Raw genomic sequence first — 16918 nt, 5'->3', positions numbered from 1 at the left:
AGGTGTTCAGAGGTGTGGCTGGCACCTCGCGCAGCCTGCCAGCCGCTGGGGTGGCTCTTGCAATTCTCCTTAGCCATAGCAATTTTCCCAAACTCTGAAGCCTAGATTGCTAAACTGTTTTCTTTAGCATTCTTTATGATAAGACCCCTGGACCCCTATTCTACTTGTTTTATTCTGCTGGTGGTGATCTTGGCATAAGCACTGCTGGAACCTCGTAATCTGAAAGCGTTGTGGTGCAGATAGCTGCACTTGAGTGGGAAAGCCTGCTCAGGAAGGCAGAAAAAACCTGAAGCCCGTGGGAATTGTTCTTTCTGGCTGATGACCTCTGTTAGTTGATCTGGACTTCCTCTTCCATGTCTTCTGATGCAGTAATAATAAAAGAATCTGTACTGAAATCAGAGGGACTGCATTGTTTGTTGAAGGATGGCTTTTTTGACAAAGGGCACCTTCTCTAATGAAAACATGCTGGACAATGGCAGTGGGTGAGGTTTTGATTCATCAGACTGCCTGTTTTTAGGAGAAAGGGGGTGTGCTGGGAAGAGGGGAAACCAGACCCTTTTCCAAGTTGCAGTTTTGCAATGGTAATCTGGATCCTCTTTCTTGCTTCCCATTGTAGAAAGACTATGAAGTTGTGTGTTTCTATGTTAAAATAGGTTCTGTCTGGTCTTTTATTTGCTTATCAGGTACAACGGGGCCTGAGGGAAAAACAGTCTCCCATTTACATTTTGTAAGTGCTTGGTTTTCAGAATTATAGCGACAACTGTGTGACTTCTGAACAAATCTATTGTTGGTATTTATCAGAAGGTTGTTGTCACATCTGGTTGCTGAAATGCAAAAAAATGTCCATCGTGCTTAATCTGAGGCGGAATGGTTTCTTGTTTGGTTGGCTTGTATTTGATGCTTCTAATCATGCTTTTTGGTGTCTGTAGGTGTGCTGGGTGAGGATGTGCCTTTTGTTTTGGGCTGCGGAGGTGCCCAGAGCAAATTCTAATCACCTCTGTCAGGGCATCCCCCAGCTAGTCCTGCTGGGCTCCTCGTTTCTCAGGAGCCTGAAAGATGCAGTGGTTTAAGAGAATTGCAGTTGAGGGCAGTAGACAGAGAATTTATTATTGGCACTGAAGACTGGGAATTGAAATGGAGGGTGTGGAGCTGTGATGGGATCTCTTCTGTTTTCCCACTCAGGACAGACAGCTTTATGCCAGGTAAGCAAGATGCTGCTTGGTCTTAAGTGGTTAAAGCTGGGTAGAGAGAGTTATGTTTTGAGGCCCTGAATATGAGGCTTATTGTTGTTAGACCTTTGTCTGAAGGGGTTGGAGAGGTCCCTTGGCATTGCAGAAAAGGACAGCCGCTGTCTGTCCTGCGGAGAAACACATGGGATTTCTGGCTCCCGTTTAAGTGAGGGTTGGGGATGGTCTTTGAACAAAGACTGACCCGAAGGTGAGGGTAGCAACATCGGCGGTGGTGGGAGCGGAGCCTCTAGGTGAGGGAGGGGTCTGCAGCGACCCGGGGCCCCTCCGCCTGCCGCCGAGAGAGCCTTGCCCGACAAAAGGTATTTGAGCTGCTTTGCCCGGCCTCTTTGCGCAGGGGGAGGGCGGGGGGTTCAAGTGCGGCGCTGGGGAGAGCGTGCTCGGGCTGCGGTGGAGGCTGTGCAGCACATTTACCGGGCAGCAAAGAGTGAGCATCTGCTCTTTTGTTCCTAGGAGCAGAGCTCTGCGCCTGGAGTGCCGTGCGGTGGCTCACCTTCTGGAAATCCAATCCCTTTGCTATCTGCTGATCTGGATTACCCTAGCACTTTTCCCCATGTTTAATGTTAAAACCTCTTTCTGCGAAGTATTAGGGGTTTTTTTTGTTTTATTTTTCCCCTGCAGCTGGTGTTTACTCAACTTTTGCTTACATTTTAACTTTGGTTTGATAATAAACTCGAATCAGTCATTGGTGCAAAACTTACAAGTGATTACATATATTGGAGAAACATTTACTTAAGTAACTTCTAAGTTCGTCTAAGAAAACGTCTGCTCTTTGCGGGGGGGGGGGGGGGGGTGCACCGGCTCCTGCGGTGCTCGAGCAGAGCTGACTGCAAGTTCAGTCCGAGGTGCGGATCTATAATAGTTCTCAGCTAATGATTTTAGCAGAGCTGTGGCATGCGTCTCCTGTCCACTGGCCGTCTGATTTGTTCGCTGCCGGCGAGCTCAAGTGCATACCAACTTCTGCTTCCCTCCGAAGGAATGTTCAGGTTAAATATAGCTGCTGGTTTTGGCTGAGTTAGTGCTGGCTTTAAACTCCACTTGATGCTGTTTGCCTGTATCCATATATATTGTGGTAACTTTTGAGTGCTGCATCCAATCAATTCCAAATTGCTTCTCAAGTGGATTAAACTGACCTGGAATGAAGCATTTTTGGCTCTGAATATGAGTGATACCTGCAGCAATTTAGGCATAGCTGTTGTGTTTCTTTATAATTTATATCCGCTCTGGATGCGAATTTGCTTCCAAGTGCGGACAGATCTCGTGGGTGTTGAACTCCTCCAGTACCCTGGCTGCTCTCAAGAAGAGCAAGGTCTTGGCTTGCTTCTCCGGGAGATCTGACTTCGGGTTTGCAAGCTGAGCTTCGCCTTGCCAGTAGGAGCCTACTTGGAGGGAGGCGAGCGCTCGTACCCGTGCCAAAAGGGGACGGGCGGGCGGGCGGCCTTGCCGCGCCGCTCTGCAGCTGCGCCTCTGCAGCGGCGCCCTGGCTGCACGGTAGATGTTCAGAAAGCACGCGGGGAGCGTTTTCCTGCCCCAAACGCTGGTGTCGCCCGAGGCGAGGGACCCCCCCGAGCAGGATCGCTGGCGCTCCGGAGCTCCGGCGTTTGTGGGCTGCGAAAGATGGGGGGGGGGGGGGTTTCCGACGGTGGGAAGAGCGCGTCCGCAGCGGAAAGGTCTCCCCGAGATGTTGGGACTCCTGCTCCTCGTGGGCTGGCCCACGCCGGCAGCAAAGGTGTCCATGGGAGCCGCGGCTCCCTGGAGCTCGCGGGCGCCTTGCTGTGACCTCCGGGAAGCAGCGAGCGCGGAAAGCGGGACCCTGCGCGGGCGGGAGCCTCCCTGCCACCGCTGCCGGAGGAGGAGGGCGAGAGGGAGCAGGAGACCCTTGGAGCGTGGTTGCGGGGGGGGGGGGGCCGGGCCCACGCGGCGCCCCTCGCCCGTGTTTGGGGGCGAGGTGAGGGGGGGCCCGGCGCTCCCGGCCGCCAGGCACCACAAAATGGCAGCCGGCCGGGCGGGGAGCCGCGTCGCCATGGCGACCGGCTTATGCCTCGCTGATGCGTCGTGTAAATCCGTTTAGAGACGAGAAGGGCCCTTTGTCTTTGGGAGGGCTGAATGGGCCTCATTAAACCTGAAACGTGGGGAAACGGCCTTAAAGCGTGTCTGGGGGTGGGGGTAGGGGTGGGGGGGGGCCGGGTCGAGTGGAAGGAGCGAAGCGGGCGGCCGACAAAAGCCCTCGCGTCGCTGCTCCGACTTTATTGACGGGGGCCGCTCGCCCCCACGGGCCGGGCCCCTGCGCCGCGCCGGGTTTCGCCCGATTTCGTCGAAGGCTGCCCTCCCGTTTTGGGGCTGCGCTTGGCGCTTCCTCCGCCTGGGGGAGGAGGCAGCCCACAAGGAGCGCGGGCGATGCGACTGGCCGTTCCCAAAACCTCCCGGCGAGGCGATGGAGACCGGCTGGCGCGAGGTGCCGTGGAGCCGGTCCTGCCCGGATGAGGGAGGAGAACGGGTTTCTCGGGCAAAGTGTCCTCATACCCTGCTAAAAATCCATGGCAAAGCTGCTTTTTCCAAGCCTCTAGGCCGGCCCTGTCCTTCCAGTGTCGCTGCCCTCTCGACGCTTTCATGGAGAGCAGAGGAGCGGGTTGCTTGCTTATTTATTTTAACATGATAACGCTGTCCCTGCAAAGCACTCTGCACCGAGGACACTCAGCGCTTCGGCGGCGAGCGCACGAGTTGTCCCCGTCTTGCAGGCGGGAAGCTGGTGTAAAGCGCAGGGCTTCGAGTCGCCGCCTTCCCGGCAGCAGCTCTTCGGGGGCTCCCGTCCGCTCTCCGTGTGCTGCGTTTTCTCCCCCACGTCGGTCCCTCCTTGCCGTTTCCGTCCCTCCTTGCAGGACGCTTCCCCGCAGACGGCGGCTCCGGGAACGCCCCCGGGCTCCGTTCTCCCTCGCGCCGCTAACGGCCGGGTCCCGGCGCGTGAGGTTTCCCGCCTGCGTTCGTTGACATCTGCAGCCCAGATTAGCTGTTTATGAAGCTGAGCGTGAAACCCAAGCGGCACGGCTCCCGGAATGGGCTCCGGGGTGGGATGTGGCGGGAGAAGAGAGGGGAGGCACGGTTTGCGTGCAGATAAGGCGCCGTCGTGGCCATGGACTTGGAGGGAAGGGTGCAAAGAGATGACGTGTTTCGAGGCCCTGCGCGGTGTGGCGTGAAATCCGGAGCGTGGGGACTCTCCTCCCTCGGGCAAGAAAGGACTAGACAGGCTGGGGAGTCTGAGCCGGCGGCATCCTCCTCCTCCTCCTCCTCCTCCTCCTCCGCCTCCTCCTCCTCCTCCGCCTCCTCAGCCTCCCTGCATTGCTGCTTTCCCTTAAGGGATGCATTCCCAAGGCCCTGTGGTTATGCTAATGATGCTGATGAATATTCAGGAGATTGCCGCAAGCACAGGGTCACCTGCTGAGCGTAGCTCCAGCTTTGGGTTGGGTTGTGGGGACATTAACTTGTGTGGGACTGAGGGTTGGGTTTTCCCATCGGTGGACATGGTGGAGATAAACTATCCGTGGAAGGAAAAACTGACGAAGATGGATGTGAGGATACAAGCTAAGCGAGTAGTTGGGCTCAGCAAGCCGTTTAAATGTATGGAGGGAGCATGTCCCTTCAGCAAAATGGAGAAAGCGGGAAGGGAGGCAAAAGCGTTACGTATTTAAACGGCAGTTTCAAGCAATTTTACTCAAGAATGGAGATTCTGTTCGTACAGTCTCAGCTGATGCACTTTTTATTTTATCTTTCAAGTTCTTGCAAGACTGAGAGGACTGGTTGCATGGATAGATATCATTACCGCTGTTGTTCTGAAATGGGAAGCTGCTGAGACCGACTGGGCCATGGGGAGTAAAGGGGCCATAGGAATAACGTTGCCAAAAACCAACATCCCTTCCTTTTATCTGCCTTTGTGCTGAAAGGTGATGAGGTGCTGTCAAACAGGGTGATCAAAAAAGGGTGGTAGAACAAGGTTCTGGATTAAACTGCAGTGAGTCAGAGGGACCAGGTGGTATTCATCCAAGGATTGACTGCACTTACCCTTAAGTGGCTGAGCTGCTAACAAGATGTAATCCATCATTAAAATCAAATGCTATATCAGAGGGTTGGCGGGTATCCAATGTTGTGTTTACCATTAAAGGTATTAGGAATGATCCTGAGAATTATAGACCAATGCGCATTACTTTAGAACCAGGTAAATTATTTGATGAAATTGGCCATGAAGATTAGTTTGCTACATATGCGTGGTAGAGTAGGAACCAACTGTCGTAAGTTTTGGTGAAGGAAGCAAACTAGTGGGAAGAGCTAACTTTCTGCATGTGAATCTTGGGCTAAAATGAAAATTTTATGAAATGTCTCCCAGGGATCTACTAAATAAAGTCTGAGGAGATGAGATTTGTCTTAGGACGTGAATTGACTAAAGAAAGGATGGAGGGGTGAAATAGTCAATTATGGTTATTATTTAGGATGACTGTATCCTTGCTGTGCTGATGCCTTTATGACCTGGAGGAAAGAGCAAGCAGTTGTGAAGGCAGAAATTGCAGAAGTCAAGGTGGGATTGGGAGACCGAGTGACATGGCAGCAGGTGAAACGTGCAGAAGACAAGTGCAAGGTAATGCACATGCAAAACAACCGTCTTAATCATTCATGCACACAGACCTGAGATTAACTGGAGCTCCTGTGGGAGAAGCTGTAAGTTGCTGTTATGAATAACTGAAAAATATCTCTTTGAGCAGCTGAGGCCAAAGGAGTGAACGAGATGTTAGGCTGTTTCAAGAAAGACTTACCTGAAATTGCTGCATTCTGTTCTGATCACCTCATCTCAAAAGGGATATAGCAGAAATAGAAGAGGTCTGTAGAAGGGCAATGAAAATAATTATACATAGATTAGCAGAAAAAAAGATTGAGAGATTGAGGGCTTTTTTTTTTTTTTTGGTGACTAATAATAGTAGGGGACATGAAAGAAGTGAGATCTAAACGTATGGAGATGGTGAATTGCATGCTCCTATTTACGTTTTCTTGCGGTGAGGAACAACTCGACTGAACAAATGAGAAAGCCATGGATACTGATGGGAGGTAGGGGAGAGGGGGAACCTCTTCATTCAGTGTGTAATTAACTTCCTTCCATAGGATATCTTTGTCCCCAAGAATTTCGCAAGAGTAAAAAAAAAAAAATCAGATTGTAATAACACCACTAGTTACAAAAGAATGCTGTATAAATCTTTCCACTGAAGCATATAAACTGGCCTCCGAAAACAGTGGGTAGGAGCATAATTTTCTCATGCAGCCCCCCCTTCCCTGCCTAGTCATGCTGCTCGCTGGTAGTTTGCTTCGTTGTTCTTGCACCTCTCTTTGAAATAGATCCGGGCACTGTCAGCGTACTGGAATTAGATGGGCCATTGGGTTAGGTAGTATACAATTGCTGTGTGTTAATTTTACTTGGCTTTTGAGACATGAAGAAATGAGTTGTAAGGCAAGAGCTGCTAGCTCCAGAGCTGTGCTTTGTGTCCGCTGAGCGGGAGCCAGTGGGCACTGCTATCAGCGTAGCTCTATTTTAGCCTGCAGATTGTTGTATAGCACAGAAAAATCCGTCCCTTTTCTCCATAGAAAGGGAAACCTGATGTTCTCGAATCCATCTCAGAGCTTACCGTACAATTGTTCCCATGTAGTTTGCTCTAAATTTGTTAATGCTGTTTGCACCACCACTGCTGTGGCATAAGTCAAAGGTACCACTAAAGTAGAGGTTCCAGTATTTGCTACCAGCCCCTTGATTTATCTTACTTGGTGAAAATAAATGTGTGTCAAAATAGAGAAGGCTGGGTTTTATGGTAGAAGCTTTGGAGGGAGCCTCCATTAGTTGGAGATTTAACGTAGTTCTGTAGTATAAGGTTTTTGGAGGATTCCTCCAGGGTTAGGATTGATTTCTTTTAGCCAGCGGCTGTGTGTCCTGGGCAGAAGGAAGTATTCTAAATGTGGAAACTTATGTGAAATATTAATGTTATGTTCCAGAGGAGTAAATAAGAGTAAGGCAGAAGGAGGAAGGCTTTTAATTTTCTGGCTGGGTGGTTGGACGTCATTGAAGACCTCACAGACTTCATACTTTTCAGAAACATTTTTCAGAAGTACACATTGAGCTTGTACATGGAGTTTCTAGTTTTATTTACTGAATCTTTTTGGTTTACCCCACTATTGGCTATTTCCTTTCTGTTTTTGATTTTTTGCCATGTGGGACCTATTTCATAACTGATGTGAACTTTGGCAGTGTGCAAGAGCCATATTAATGGTGTAGGATATTGAGACACCTGCGTCTGTACATTGTGGTAGATCCGTCACGCTCCTGTGGCTTCTGCTTTGATGTTGCCAATTGAAAGCATTGATATACTTTGCTGAAAAATCCTGTGGTTTCTGTACGTAGTGTAGGACATGAAATCTCGGGGACTGTCCAGCGCTCTTCACCTGTATGTTTGCAGCTGTTACACTCTTAATAAACTGTCTTTTATTTGCTCTTTTTTTCGTACTTTGAGAACTGATGAAAAGAACAAAACTCTGAAGTAAACTAATATGCTTTATTAGTATAGCAAGCTATTTTAACATTGTCTTCAGCTACTGAAGCACTAGAAATATGCATAGTTTTGTGTACTAGAAAATGCCATATGTAAACTGGTTATTGCTGTCCTCCTTTCTCAATGCATCGCTCCTCTAGGCCTTGTAAGTGTCTGTGCAGCCCTTACTGCTAAAAGTGCATGTCTTCCATGTAAGCTATAGTTATTTTTGGATTTCTTTGAAGAAAACAGCATTTAGCATATGTCATCTTGTATGTATGTCAGAATTAATGCTTTAGAGTATCTTTTTCAAGGAGAAGGTCGTTGTTAAACATTGTTCTATTTTCTGCACAGCCTGAAAGGCAGTAAGATACACTTTGTTTTTCAGGCATGGGGAAACGTGATGCTTGCACCAAAGATTTGTGTAGTTTACATGATTCACGGTAGGTCTGGGCTAGGGAGATAGGCTGTTTGAAAGTGTGTTAACACATTCTTTTAAAAAATATTTTCAAACAAGTTGCTGGTCATGTTCTCCCTAAGGAAGAGTTGAATGACTACTGAAGTGTTTCCAAAGGTGCTAGATATCTGCACAACACTAATGTCTGAAACTAATGTTTTAAGCGTATTAGCTAGTGCTTTTTTAAGCATGACCTAATTTGCTAGTCTGTACCTGCCCACACAGAGAGAAAGAGAAGTCGGCACTGCCTGCGTGTGCGCGGAGGGGAGGAGGGATGGACAGCACGGGCACGCTTGCCCAACACAAGTCCTTAGTTTGCTCGGCCTAACTCCCGTGGTTTTGTTTCTTACCCCTTGTTTCTAGGTTTATTTAGCTTTTAGCAAGCCGGGGTCCTCACACAAGTTAAAATGGGGCGTTCTGTGTGGCTGGGTTCAAAGGCTTCGCATGGCTTGTATGGGGCCACAAGCTCCGCTGTCTGTTGTGGTCCGCCTGTGACAGAAACCCCCATGACCTGAGAAGCTCCTTGGTGGAGAAGGTGTAATACAGACCACATCTGGAGGGCAGAGGACTTGCGTTTGTGCGGATGGTTGACCTCGATCCCCACCTTCTCCACCAGCCTCCCATAGGGCTGGTTCTCTTTGAAGCTGAGGCTTGAACTTAGCTGCTGATGGAGGGTGTCATCTGCCTAATTCGCTCTGGTTCCCCGGCGTAAGAGCGTATTTCTCCCTTGCGCCCTCCCAGGTAGCTGTAATGCAACTTCTGCCTCTCTGCACGCCAGGTTTCCCTGTCTTCCTCTGTATGCGGGACCAGCCTGTCAGGAGCAGATTTTCATGCCCCAGACTGGTGCGGGACTGAAGGGATGGAGGCAACAAGCACTGCGGGGTTCATCTTAAGTCGCTTTAGGAATATGCATATGCTGCACAATCAGAATTGCTTAAACTCTTGCTTAGATTCAGCACGGTAAAACAAAAGGGTATGATCCATCGTTTAAATCTCCCGGTGTAGCCCAGCTGCATATTTCAAGGGATTATCCCTTATCGCCCAGTTCCTCTTCCTCTCCCATTAAGTTGCCTCGGTGCTGCCAGGCCAGCCACGGCGAAGTCTGACACCGGACACTTGCACAGCCGGGGAATTAGAAAGGCAGATGTCGCACCCGGGCCATTTGATCAGGCCCCACTTAAGCTTTTTGGATCGCGAAGCCTCTGCGCGGAGCGGAGCACGCCGGGACCAGCCCCCCTCCCGGGCTCGCTCAGCAGGGTCGGGCCGTCTCCTCCGCGGGCCCCGGAGCGCTCGGCAGCCCCGGGCTCGCCTGCCGAGCTGCTCCCCTCCGCTGCCGAGCGGCTTGGGGCTCCCTTCTGGGGACTGCCAAGGGGGGACGGGACGGGGGGGAGAAAGGCTGCTCTTTAATTTAAGTTTCTCTGCTCAGGCATCTCTGACTCCCAGAGGCCTGCTGCCAACAGAGCTCTCCTTGTTTACCCAACTCGGAGGAATCGGTTTACAAGGCTCACAAATACCCTTTTCACCTTTCCCATCAGAAAACACCTCCCGAAACAATGAGGAAATTGGACGCTGCCACCTGATAGCTCCCAAGGAACCTGCAGAGCAAGGAATTCGCTAAGCAAACAGGCTTCTGTGCGCGGCCGGCCCTGCGCGAGGAGCGCTCAGCGCCGAGGCCGGTCTTTGTGCGGGGCTGCCGGGGGCCGGGGGCCGCCCGTGGGGAGGCCGCTCAGCGCCCCGGCCGGCGCGGGAGGCTTTGCCGCTCTCCAGGTGCAGGTGGGCTGCCCGAAAACCACCCCTAGGGACTTTAAGTGATCAACCTGCTAATAACGCCAGCAGGCACCGCGAGCGCTCCCCTCCCGACGCGCTCCCTTCGAGTGCGTGCAGCTCACAGTGCCAGTCTTTATTTTGTTTTATTTATTTATTTTTTAACATTAATGATCGTACTTCGTCTTTCCCACTGCCATCGTTTCCACCACCACCACCAAAAAAAAAAAAGAAAAAGATGTTGAGACATTATCTATGAGCTGTTAGCTGATGAGATACAAGCTCCAAAGTAAAGCTAGAACCTTCCTCCTCATCACGAGTGGTGCAAGGAGCCCGGGGAAGGGACTCTGAGGACACCTGCAAAGCAAGAAGGCGCATGTGTGGTGGGAGGAACCTGCCGAGGTGCCGGGGCGATCGGGAAGGCTTCGTCCTCTCCAGCGCTGCGCTCCGCGGCGTAAGCTGCTGCGGATGGAGGCTGCCAGCGCTGCAGCTGCGTGAGCAAGGCAAGCGGCCTCCTGCCCTAAACCCCATCGCAGCAGCACGAAAGTTTGGGGGTGAGGAAGCTTCTTAGCTATCTCTCGTGGTTGCAAGGCTCAGTCTCGTAAAGTGCTTGAGATTTTTCCGATAAAAAGGAGGCATAGCTGCGTAGAGCGCATTTCCTGATTCACCTCCGTTCTAAGTACCTGCCTGTTTCTGCAGTGACTTGGGCTGTTTCAGTTAAAGCCTTTAAACTTGTGAGGGCAGAAACGTGTCTGTCTGTGCAGCACCCTGTACTTTTCACGGGCTTTTAAAACTTTTGCTTCCTCTGGCGTGTGTTTAGCCCCAGAAACGTGCTGCAGCGAGCAGCTCCGCCTGTGCCGCCTTCTGCTCCCGTCACCTGCGTTCAGCGGCTGGCAAACTGGTCATCCGCCTCTGCCCTCTCCCTACGACCCTGTGGCTGCAAGGAAGGCTGGTTACTACAGGTGTAGGTAAACACGCTTCCATCCCTGCTGCTCCTTCCCTGTGTAATAAATGTTGGTATTTACCTTTAGACGGGTTTTGAGATGAAAGATGCTACAAATAAAGGGATGGAGTCTCTATGGGACTTGTACAACGTGGTTTCCTTCTGTAAAGAAACCCTGTCACGGTTGAGCAAGACCTTGGTGGGAGGACCTGTGTAAACAGAAACAGCCAGAAAGTGCTGTGCTCGTCTTGCAAAAGGTCGTTGCTGGAAAACGTGAGTGGCTGTGCTTGCTCCCGCAGCCTTAGAAATGAGCGTAAGCGAGTGGCCTGCCAGGCTGGAGTCAGGTGGCTTGGAGATGCTCGGAAGCCATCTGGACGCCGTCCTGCGCAGCGTGCTCTAGGTGACCCTGCGTGAGCAGGGGGGGTTGGACGAGATGGTCTCCGGAGGTCCCTGCCAACCTCGACCGTGCTGCGATTCGGTGGCTCGCGGGCTCCCCGGCACGCTGGAGGAGTGCATCTCCCAGCGGGTGCAGAGGAGGATTTGCAGCGAAAGGCGCTGGGTGCTCCTGGGCTGCAGGTGCTGGACCCTCTCTCGCTGGGTGCCGGTTTTGCCTGCAAGGGGCCGGCGGCCCCCGCGTGCACGGGGGGGGAGGCAGCCAGAGGGCACTCGCCAGCTCCGCACGCCCTCCCGGTCCCAACGGCGCCGGCGGGAGCAGAGGCTCCGCTCTGGGTCAGGCTGTGTCACCGGCTCGCTCGCACCTCCGGAGCTGGCTTACGCTTGCTGGAGCCGTCTGAAATAGGTATTTAAGTAGGTTATTACTTCAAGCAACAGCCACCCTCCTTCCCGATGCTTTGCTAGTCTGCCGTATCCTAATTTAAGCTGTCTAATACAGCGCATGCATCAAACTGCATCCCAAAGTGCTTTAGTATGCAGATGCCAGGCACAGCTTCATAGTTATGGTTGAACTGAGTCTTGATTCCCCCCCCGCCCCACTCTTAAAACGGGGAAATCAAATTCTTTGTTATATGTGAAGAATACAGCAGATCCTTCCCAAAATTACAGCATATGCTCTTGGGGCACAATGAATTTCCTGATTAATTTAAAAGCAGATCTGTTCATTCTTTCCAGTTAACATTAATTTAAAGATGTGTCCTTGTAAAGACAAGTCACCTTGTGTCAGAGTGTAATTTTTTGCCTTCAGTGGTCCCTCCGAATCAAAATTTCCCATGCATAGAACTTGCTCTAGTGGTGTACACAGGCTGCTTCTGGAAATGTTTGGATGCTTCATTTTCTCTGCTGCTGTTGTGATAAATGTTTTTCACCTCCCTCTTTTGTTCCTGGAGAACTGTCCTCTTTGATAACAGGGACTGTTTTCAGTCTTCTGTAGGATGGTGGTCACAACCCATTGCTTGTGACGAAACAAAATTTGGGGCGAAAAATCGTGATATATGGTGAAGAGTTCAGAGAGCAATGAAAGATACTTTGACGGCGTACACTTCAGGAGTTTCTTATCACTGCTAATGCTGTACACCCTTTTAACTCAGAAACAGCCCTACTTTTAGAGAAGAGAGGGAGTACACTGTGGGGGAAATGGAGGAGAAGAAATCAGGGAAATTGAAGGACAAAGGGTGAATGTGTATGCACGCAGGAATGTTGCTGGCAGGAAGCAGCAGTTGGAGGGTGCGCGTTGTCTAGGCTGCGGTGGTCTGTGATGCAAAGCAGATACAAGCCTCGGTGTCCTAATCAGCGTGTCCTACCAGGAGAGGGGACTGTGGGGAAAACTGGGAAAGCTGCTCCTCGAAGTTGAAAGCATAAGAGCGTATCCAAAAGCCCTCCTTGGAACTGTGTGTCTGCATGTAGTGAGAAATGCTGCGTGCCTTAGCTGATAGCTATTTCTTGCTTGATGTTCACGTATGAAATTTGAAAAATGTTCCTGGGCTAATTTCCAGGCAAAAAACTGTGTGCTTATGAAGTTAAGGCTAAATGTTCATAGAAGAAAATCGGTTTATAATTTTATCCTCAAAATAAATAAAACACACATAGATTTTGGTTCTGAATCATATAAGATTAGAAGTGCCAACAGGATATATTGTTTGGATGTTCTCAGCTGTGTTCCCGTGACTGCTTTATATTCCCTCCCCTCCCCATGTTTTTCCAGTCCTGCTATACTTAAAAATCAATTTGACCTTATCCAAGACCGCAAGGACTATTATGCCATAAATGCTGGTTGATGTCATATGGACTGATAGGTTTGCAATCATTGCAAATGCCCCATTGGCCAAAGCAGCTGTGATGGCTCTTGTGTTGAGATGGAAGGTGGATAGGAGCTTTCCTTGCTTGCCCTGGAATTGCAAGACATCTGCTTTACTTGTTTGTGGCTTCCTGTTTGGCATCTCTTGGGCAGGAGGGAGCCAGCAGAGGCTGAAGGAGGGAATTTGAGTCACTTGGGAGTTCTTTGCCAGAAAACGTCTGACTCAGCCCAACTGTGGAGAAACGAATGTGGGATTCAGCTGCCTCTTAGGGTGGGAACCTGTGAGTGAGCTTGCAAGTGTTTACTTGTGCTGCATGTCTGTGGCCTCTCACAGGGTGGGGATGGTGAGCAAGGGGAGGGAGGGGCAGGGGCTTCTCTGCATCTTCTACTAAACGTCTCCTGGGATTGCATCAGGGCTCAGGTAGTGGGTGGGGGAAGCCTTTATTGCGTGTAATGCTTTGGAAATGGTATTTTTGGCAAGCAGCCAGGTGACCTACTTGGTAGCGTAAAGGCAAAGCACGGCTCATCTGCCAGAAATGCTGGGGCTGGAGCGGGGTTGCATCGCTCGCTCTGCGAGCGGCTGCAAATGAGCACAATAAAGTCGTTTTGCTGCCTTCCGTTGTTCTCAGTGTTTGGTCTTCGCAGGCCAAGAGCATGGTCATTTAGGAGTTAAGTTTCCTGCTCTTTTATGAGGTTACTGTATAGCCTTGTTCCAGAAGTCATGACTTTTATGAAACTTAATTACTTCCCGCAAGCTTACATGGCAAAGGTGCAGCTACTGAGCTGATGCGTGCTGCTGGTATCGAAATTGGAAAGATCCTATTTCCCCTTTCAGCCTGGAGCCCCGGTGGAAGCAGTGGCTTCCTTTGGACCTGACAGGTGCCTCCGGAGCTGTAGCTGACAAGTTCCTACTCGCGCTTGAGGCTGGGTCTCGGCTCCTCCTGCGTGTGACCTGGCAGGAAGGATTGGGCAGATAACATATCTGAATTAAACTCCTGAGTCTGGAGTGGTGTGGATAAAAGGCATTATTACCTGCTGTCCCTGTGTCTTGCCTCGTCTTGTTGAGTTGGCTGAGGGCGAGAACTGGGGCTACTCCACTCTGACCCACTGGGCTAGAGAAGATGTGCAGATGATGTCTGTCTCTTCCTGTACTACAGCTTAACGTGAACTTTGGAGTCCTTGCCAAGGGCATCAGGGCGTGCGTGTGGGCTTGGGCTCCGTCTCCTGTGCCTGCCACCTTGGAGCCTGCTGTGTAAATCCGGAGCTCATGCGATGAGAGGCCTGAAGCCTGGGCTGCTTGGACTCTGGTTTCCACTCCTTGGCTTCTTGCTAAGACTTGTATGAGAGCCACGGAGCAGGTTGGTCTTGTATGTTTGATCTTGTTTCCTTGGTGCCTGTAGTCTCAGCCTGTGCAGCCGCCTCTGGGGAGAAGAGGACCTAGTGGCCCTGCTCCCCAAGAGCTGAGTGTGATTACTGTTGGGGCAGGGTGACGCGGGGACTGGTAATGTCTGAGAGAAGAGGAGAGCTACAGATGTACAACCTATCGAGGCACGCGCTCTCCGGTCTTCAGAGTGCCCAAAGTACATCAGGGAACTAACTGCAGCAGGGATAACTTTGCAGTAGCGTCCATTCCCATGCTATCCTCTAGGAAGAGTGCGTTACACTGCTTACATCAAAGTAGATAGTCTGCTGCTTCCTTCCTTGTTACCCCAGTTCCATACTTCGCAGTGAAAAAATATCAGAGTATTGCTCTACAATAATGAAATCTGAATGGTAATTATCAAATATTGCCTTCCTTCCCTTCCCTTAGTAATGCCCTGCCTTCCAGCCCCAAATAGCTTTCATCCTTCCTTGCTCTTCTCCATCCGGTCCTCCCACGCTCCTGGGCATACGGTTGAGCTGTGGCAACTGCTGTGTTGGTAAAAGTTGTCCTGCTAGATACTTCCTTTCCCTTTCCATTTAAGGACAGGAATTCCATGGGTAACTGGGGTGTGGACGGGATCCCTCCCCACTCTTCGGTTGTCAGGACTTCTCCCTGTGCCAAATCATCTCCTGTCGCTGCAGGAGGCTCATGACCTAGGTGTCAAGCATGGCAGCTTGGGCAGAGCTGCGTAGCTCCCCAAGAGCCCAGGCTGCAGCAGGTTGTTTTAGTGAGGATAGCGATAGGAAGATGCGATTTCCTTTCAGGCCAGTGCTGCCTGCTGGCTCGTGTTACTTCCAGGCGTGGGCCTGGGGAAGGGTGATCGCCTTCGCAGCAGCAGGAAGGTTGGGGAACAGGAATGAGCCAAGGGAGCCCCTTTTTCTGTTGATCATCGGCCTGCACTGGCCCCTTGCGCATCCAGTGATGGTGAAGGAAGAGGAGAACTTTCTTCTTGTATCAAAAAACGTTTTGTGGAGGGAAAACAGCAGAGTTTCTGCCTGAAACAAATCGTGCGAAGCCATGTAGCACAAAAAGCGGGGTTCGACGCGGGGTGAAGCATGGGGGCGTCGCGTGAGCTGTGCGGTTGCTGCCCGTACGGTTCTCTTGCTGCGTTTGAATGTGTACATAACTAACATTTTGCCCTCTCTCCTCTCCTTCCAGATTCATGACTGGGAAAGGGCTGGTCATCTACCCGGAGATTGGGGATAAACTGGACATTATCTGCCCCAAGGCGGAGCCGTCCAAGCCTTATGAATATTACAAGCTGTACCTGGTGAAGAAGGACCAGGCAGATGCCTGCAGCACTGTCATGGATCCCAACGTGCTGGTGACTTGCAACCGGCCCGAGCAGGAGATCCGCTTCACTATCAAGTTTCAGGAGTTCAGCCCCAACTACATGGGCCTGGAATTCAAAAGACAGCAGGATTACTTCATTACATGTGAGTCACCCTCCTCTTCCTCGCCGCCCAGCTCGCGGTCCCCCCGGGGTTTGGAAGATGGGGCGTTGCGCAGGGCTTTCCCGGGGGCTGCGCCGTGGGAGGATGCACCCGCCGCCCCGCGGGAGGGCTGCGCCGGCCGCCTGGACAGTGTCGCCAGGCACTTGCTGCTGACTTGGCTGGTGCTAATAGCTGACACGTATGGAAAATATTTCCCCGCTGGATGGGAGAGGGGAGGGTGGCTGGTGCGAGGGGAGGAATGTGCTGCTGGCCGAGTGGATTAGCAGCCCTTATCTAGCCAGCGTGCTGTGCTCCTCGCTGTCCCTGCCCCTCTGCCCCGGACCCCGTCCTTACGCAGCTCTCGGAGCAGGGAATGCTTTCTCCAGCTCGGATTAGACCTGGCGTGGAGAAGGAATGGGTTTCTCCATGTCTGAAGCATTTCTGCAGTGTTGGAGCTTATATTTGACACCACCTTCTGAGTTTAGAGGTTATATGGGGCCTTTCTTCTGGAGCTTACCCTGGAATTGGGAAGATCTCGATGTAGCAGCAGGAACCTGGCATAATAGTGACAAATTAACCGCTCAGCCTTGCTTCGAGACAGCGGTGAAGGTGAAGCGTGCTGCTTCCATGGAGCAGCCCTTGCAGCTGGAAGTAGGGAGAAATACCCCTACCCACGAGCTTGTCGAGGTCTAGGTGGTTATAAAATTCTGCGTGCCGGCCTGTACCCATTGCGTTTCCCTTTATAGCTTTGCTTTATCGAAGGGCGAGGAGAGGGATGGCTGCGTTTTCTTGGAGCGTGTGGTCCTTGCATGCAGGAGACCCGCCGTAGGGATGTGCCTGCCT

General features: G+C 51.3%; 1 protein-coding gene across 1 annotated transcript in view; it reads left to right on the top strand.

Annotated features, from left to right (window-relative positions):
• EFNB1 (ephrin B1) overlaps positions 1 to 16918 on the top strand; it is a 77538-nt gene that overhangs the window by 31793 nt on the left and 28827 nt on the right. Inside the window, exon 2 of the mRNA XM_067303995.1 lies at positions 15801 to 16078. Within this exon, the coding sequence (XP_067160096.1) occupies positions 15801 to 16078 (278 nt within the window). The remainder of the gene's footprint in view (positions 1 to 15800; positions 16079 to 16918) is intronic.

The sequence above is a fragment of the Apteryx mantelli genome, chromosome 13, assembly GCF_036417845.1.
Source record: "Apteryx mantelli isolate bAptMan1 chromosome 13, bAptMan1.hap1, whole genome shotgun sequence".
In the NCBI taxonomy this organism is placed as follows: Eukaryota; Metazoa; Chordata; class Aves; order Apterygiformes; family Apterygidae; genus Apteryx; species Apteryx mantelli.
This window is presented reverse-complemented; position numbering and strand designations above follow the sequence as displayed.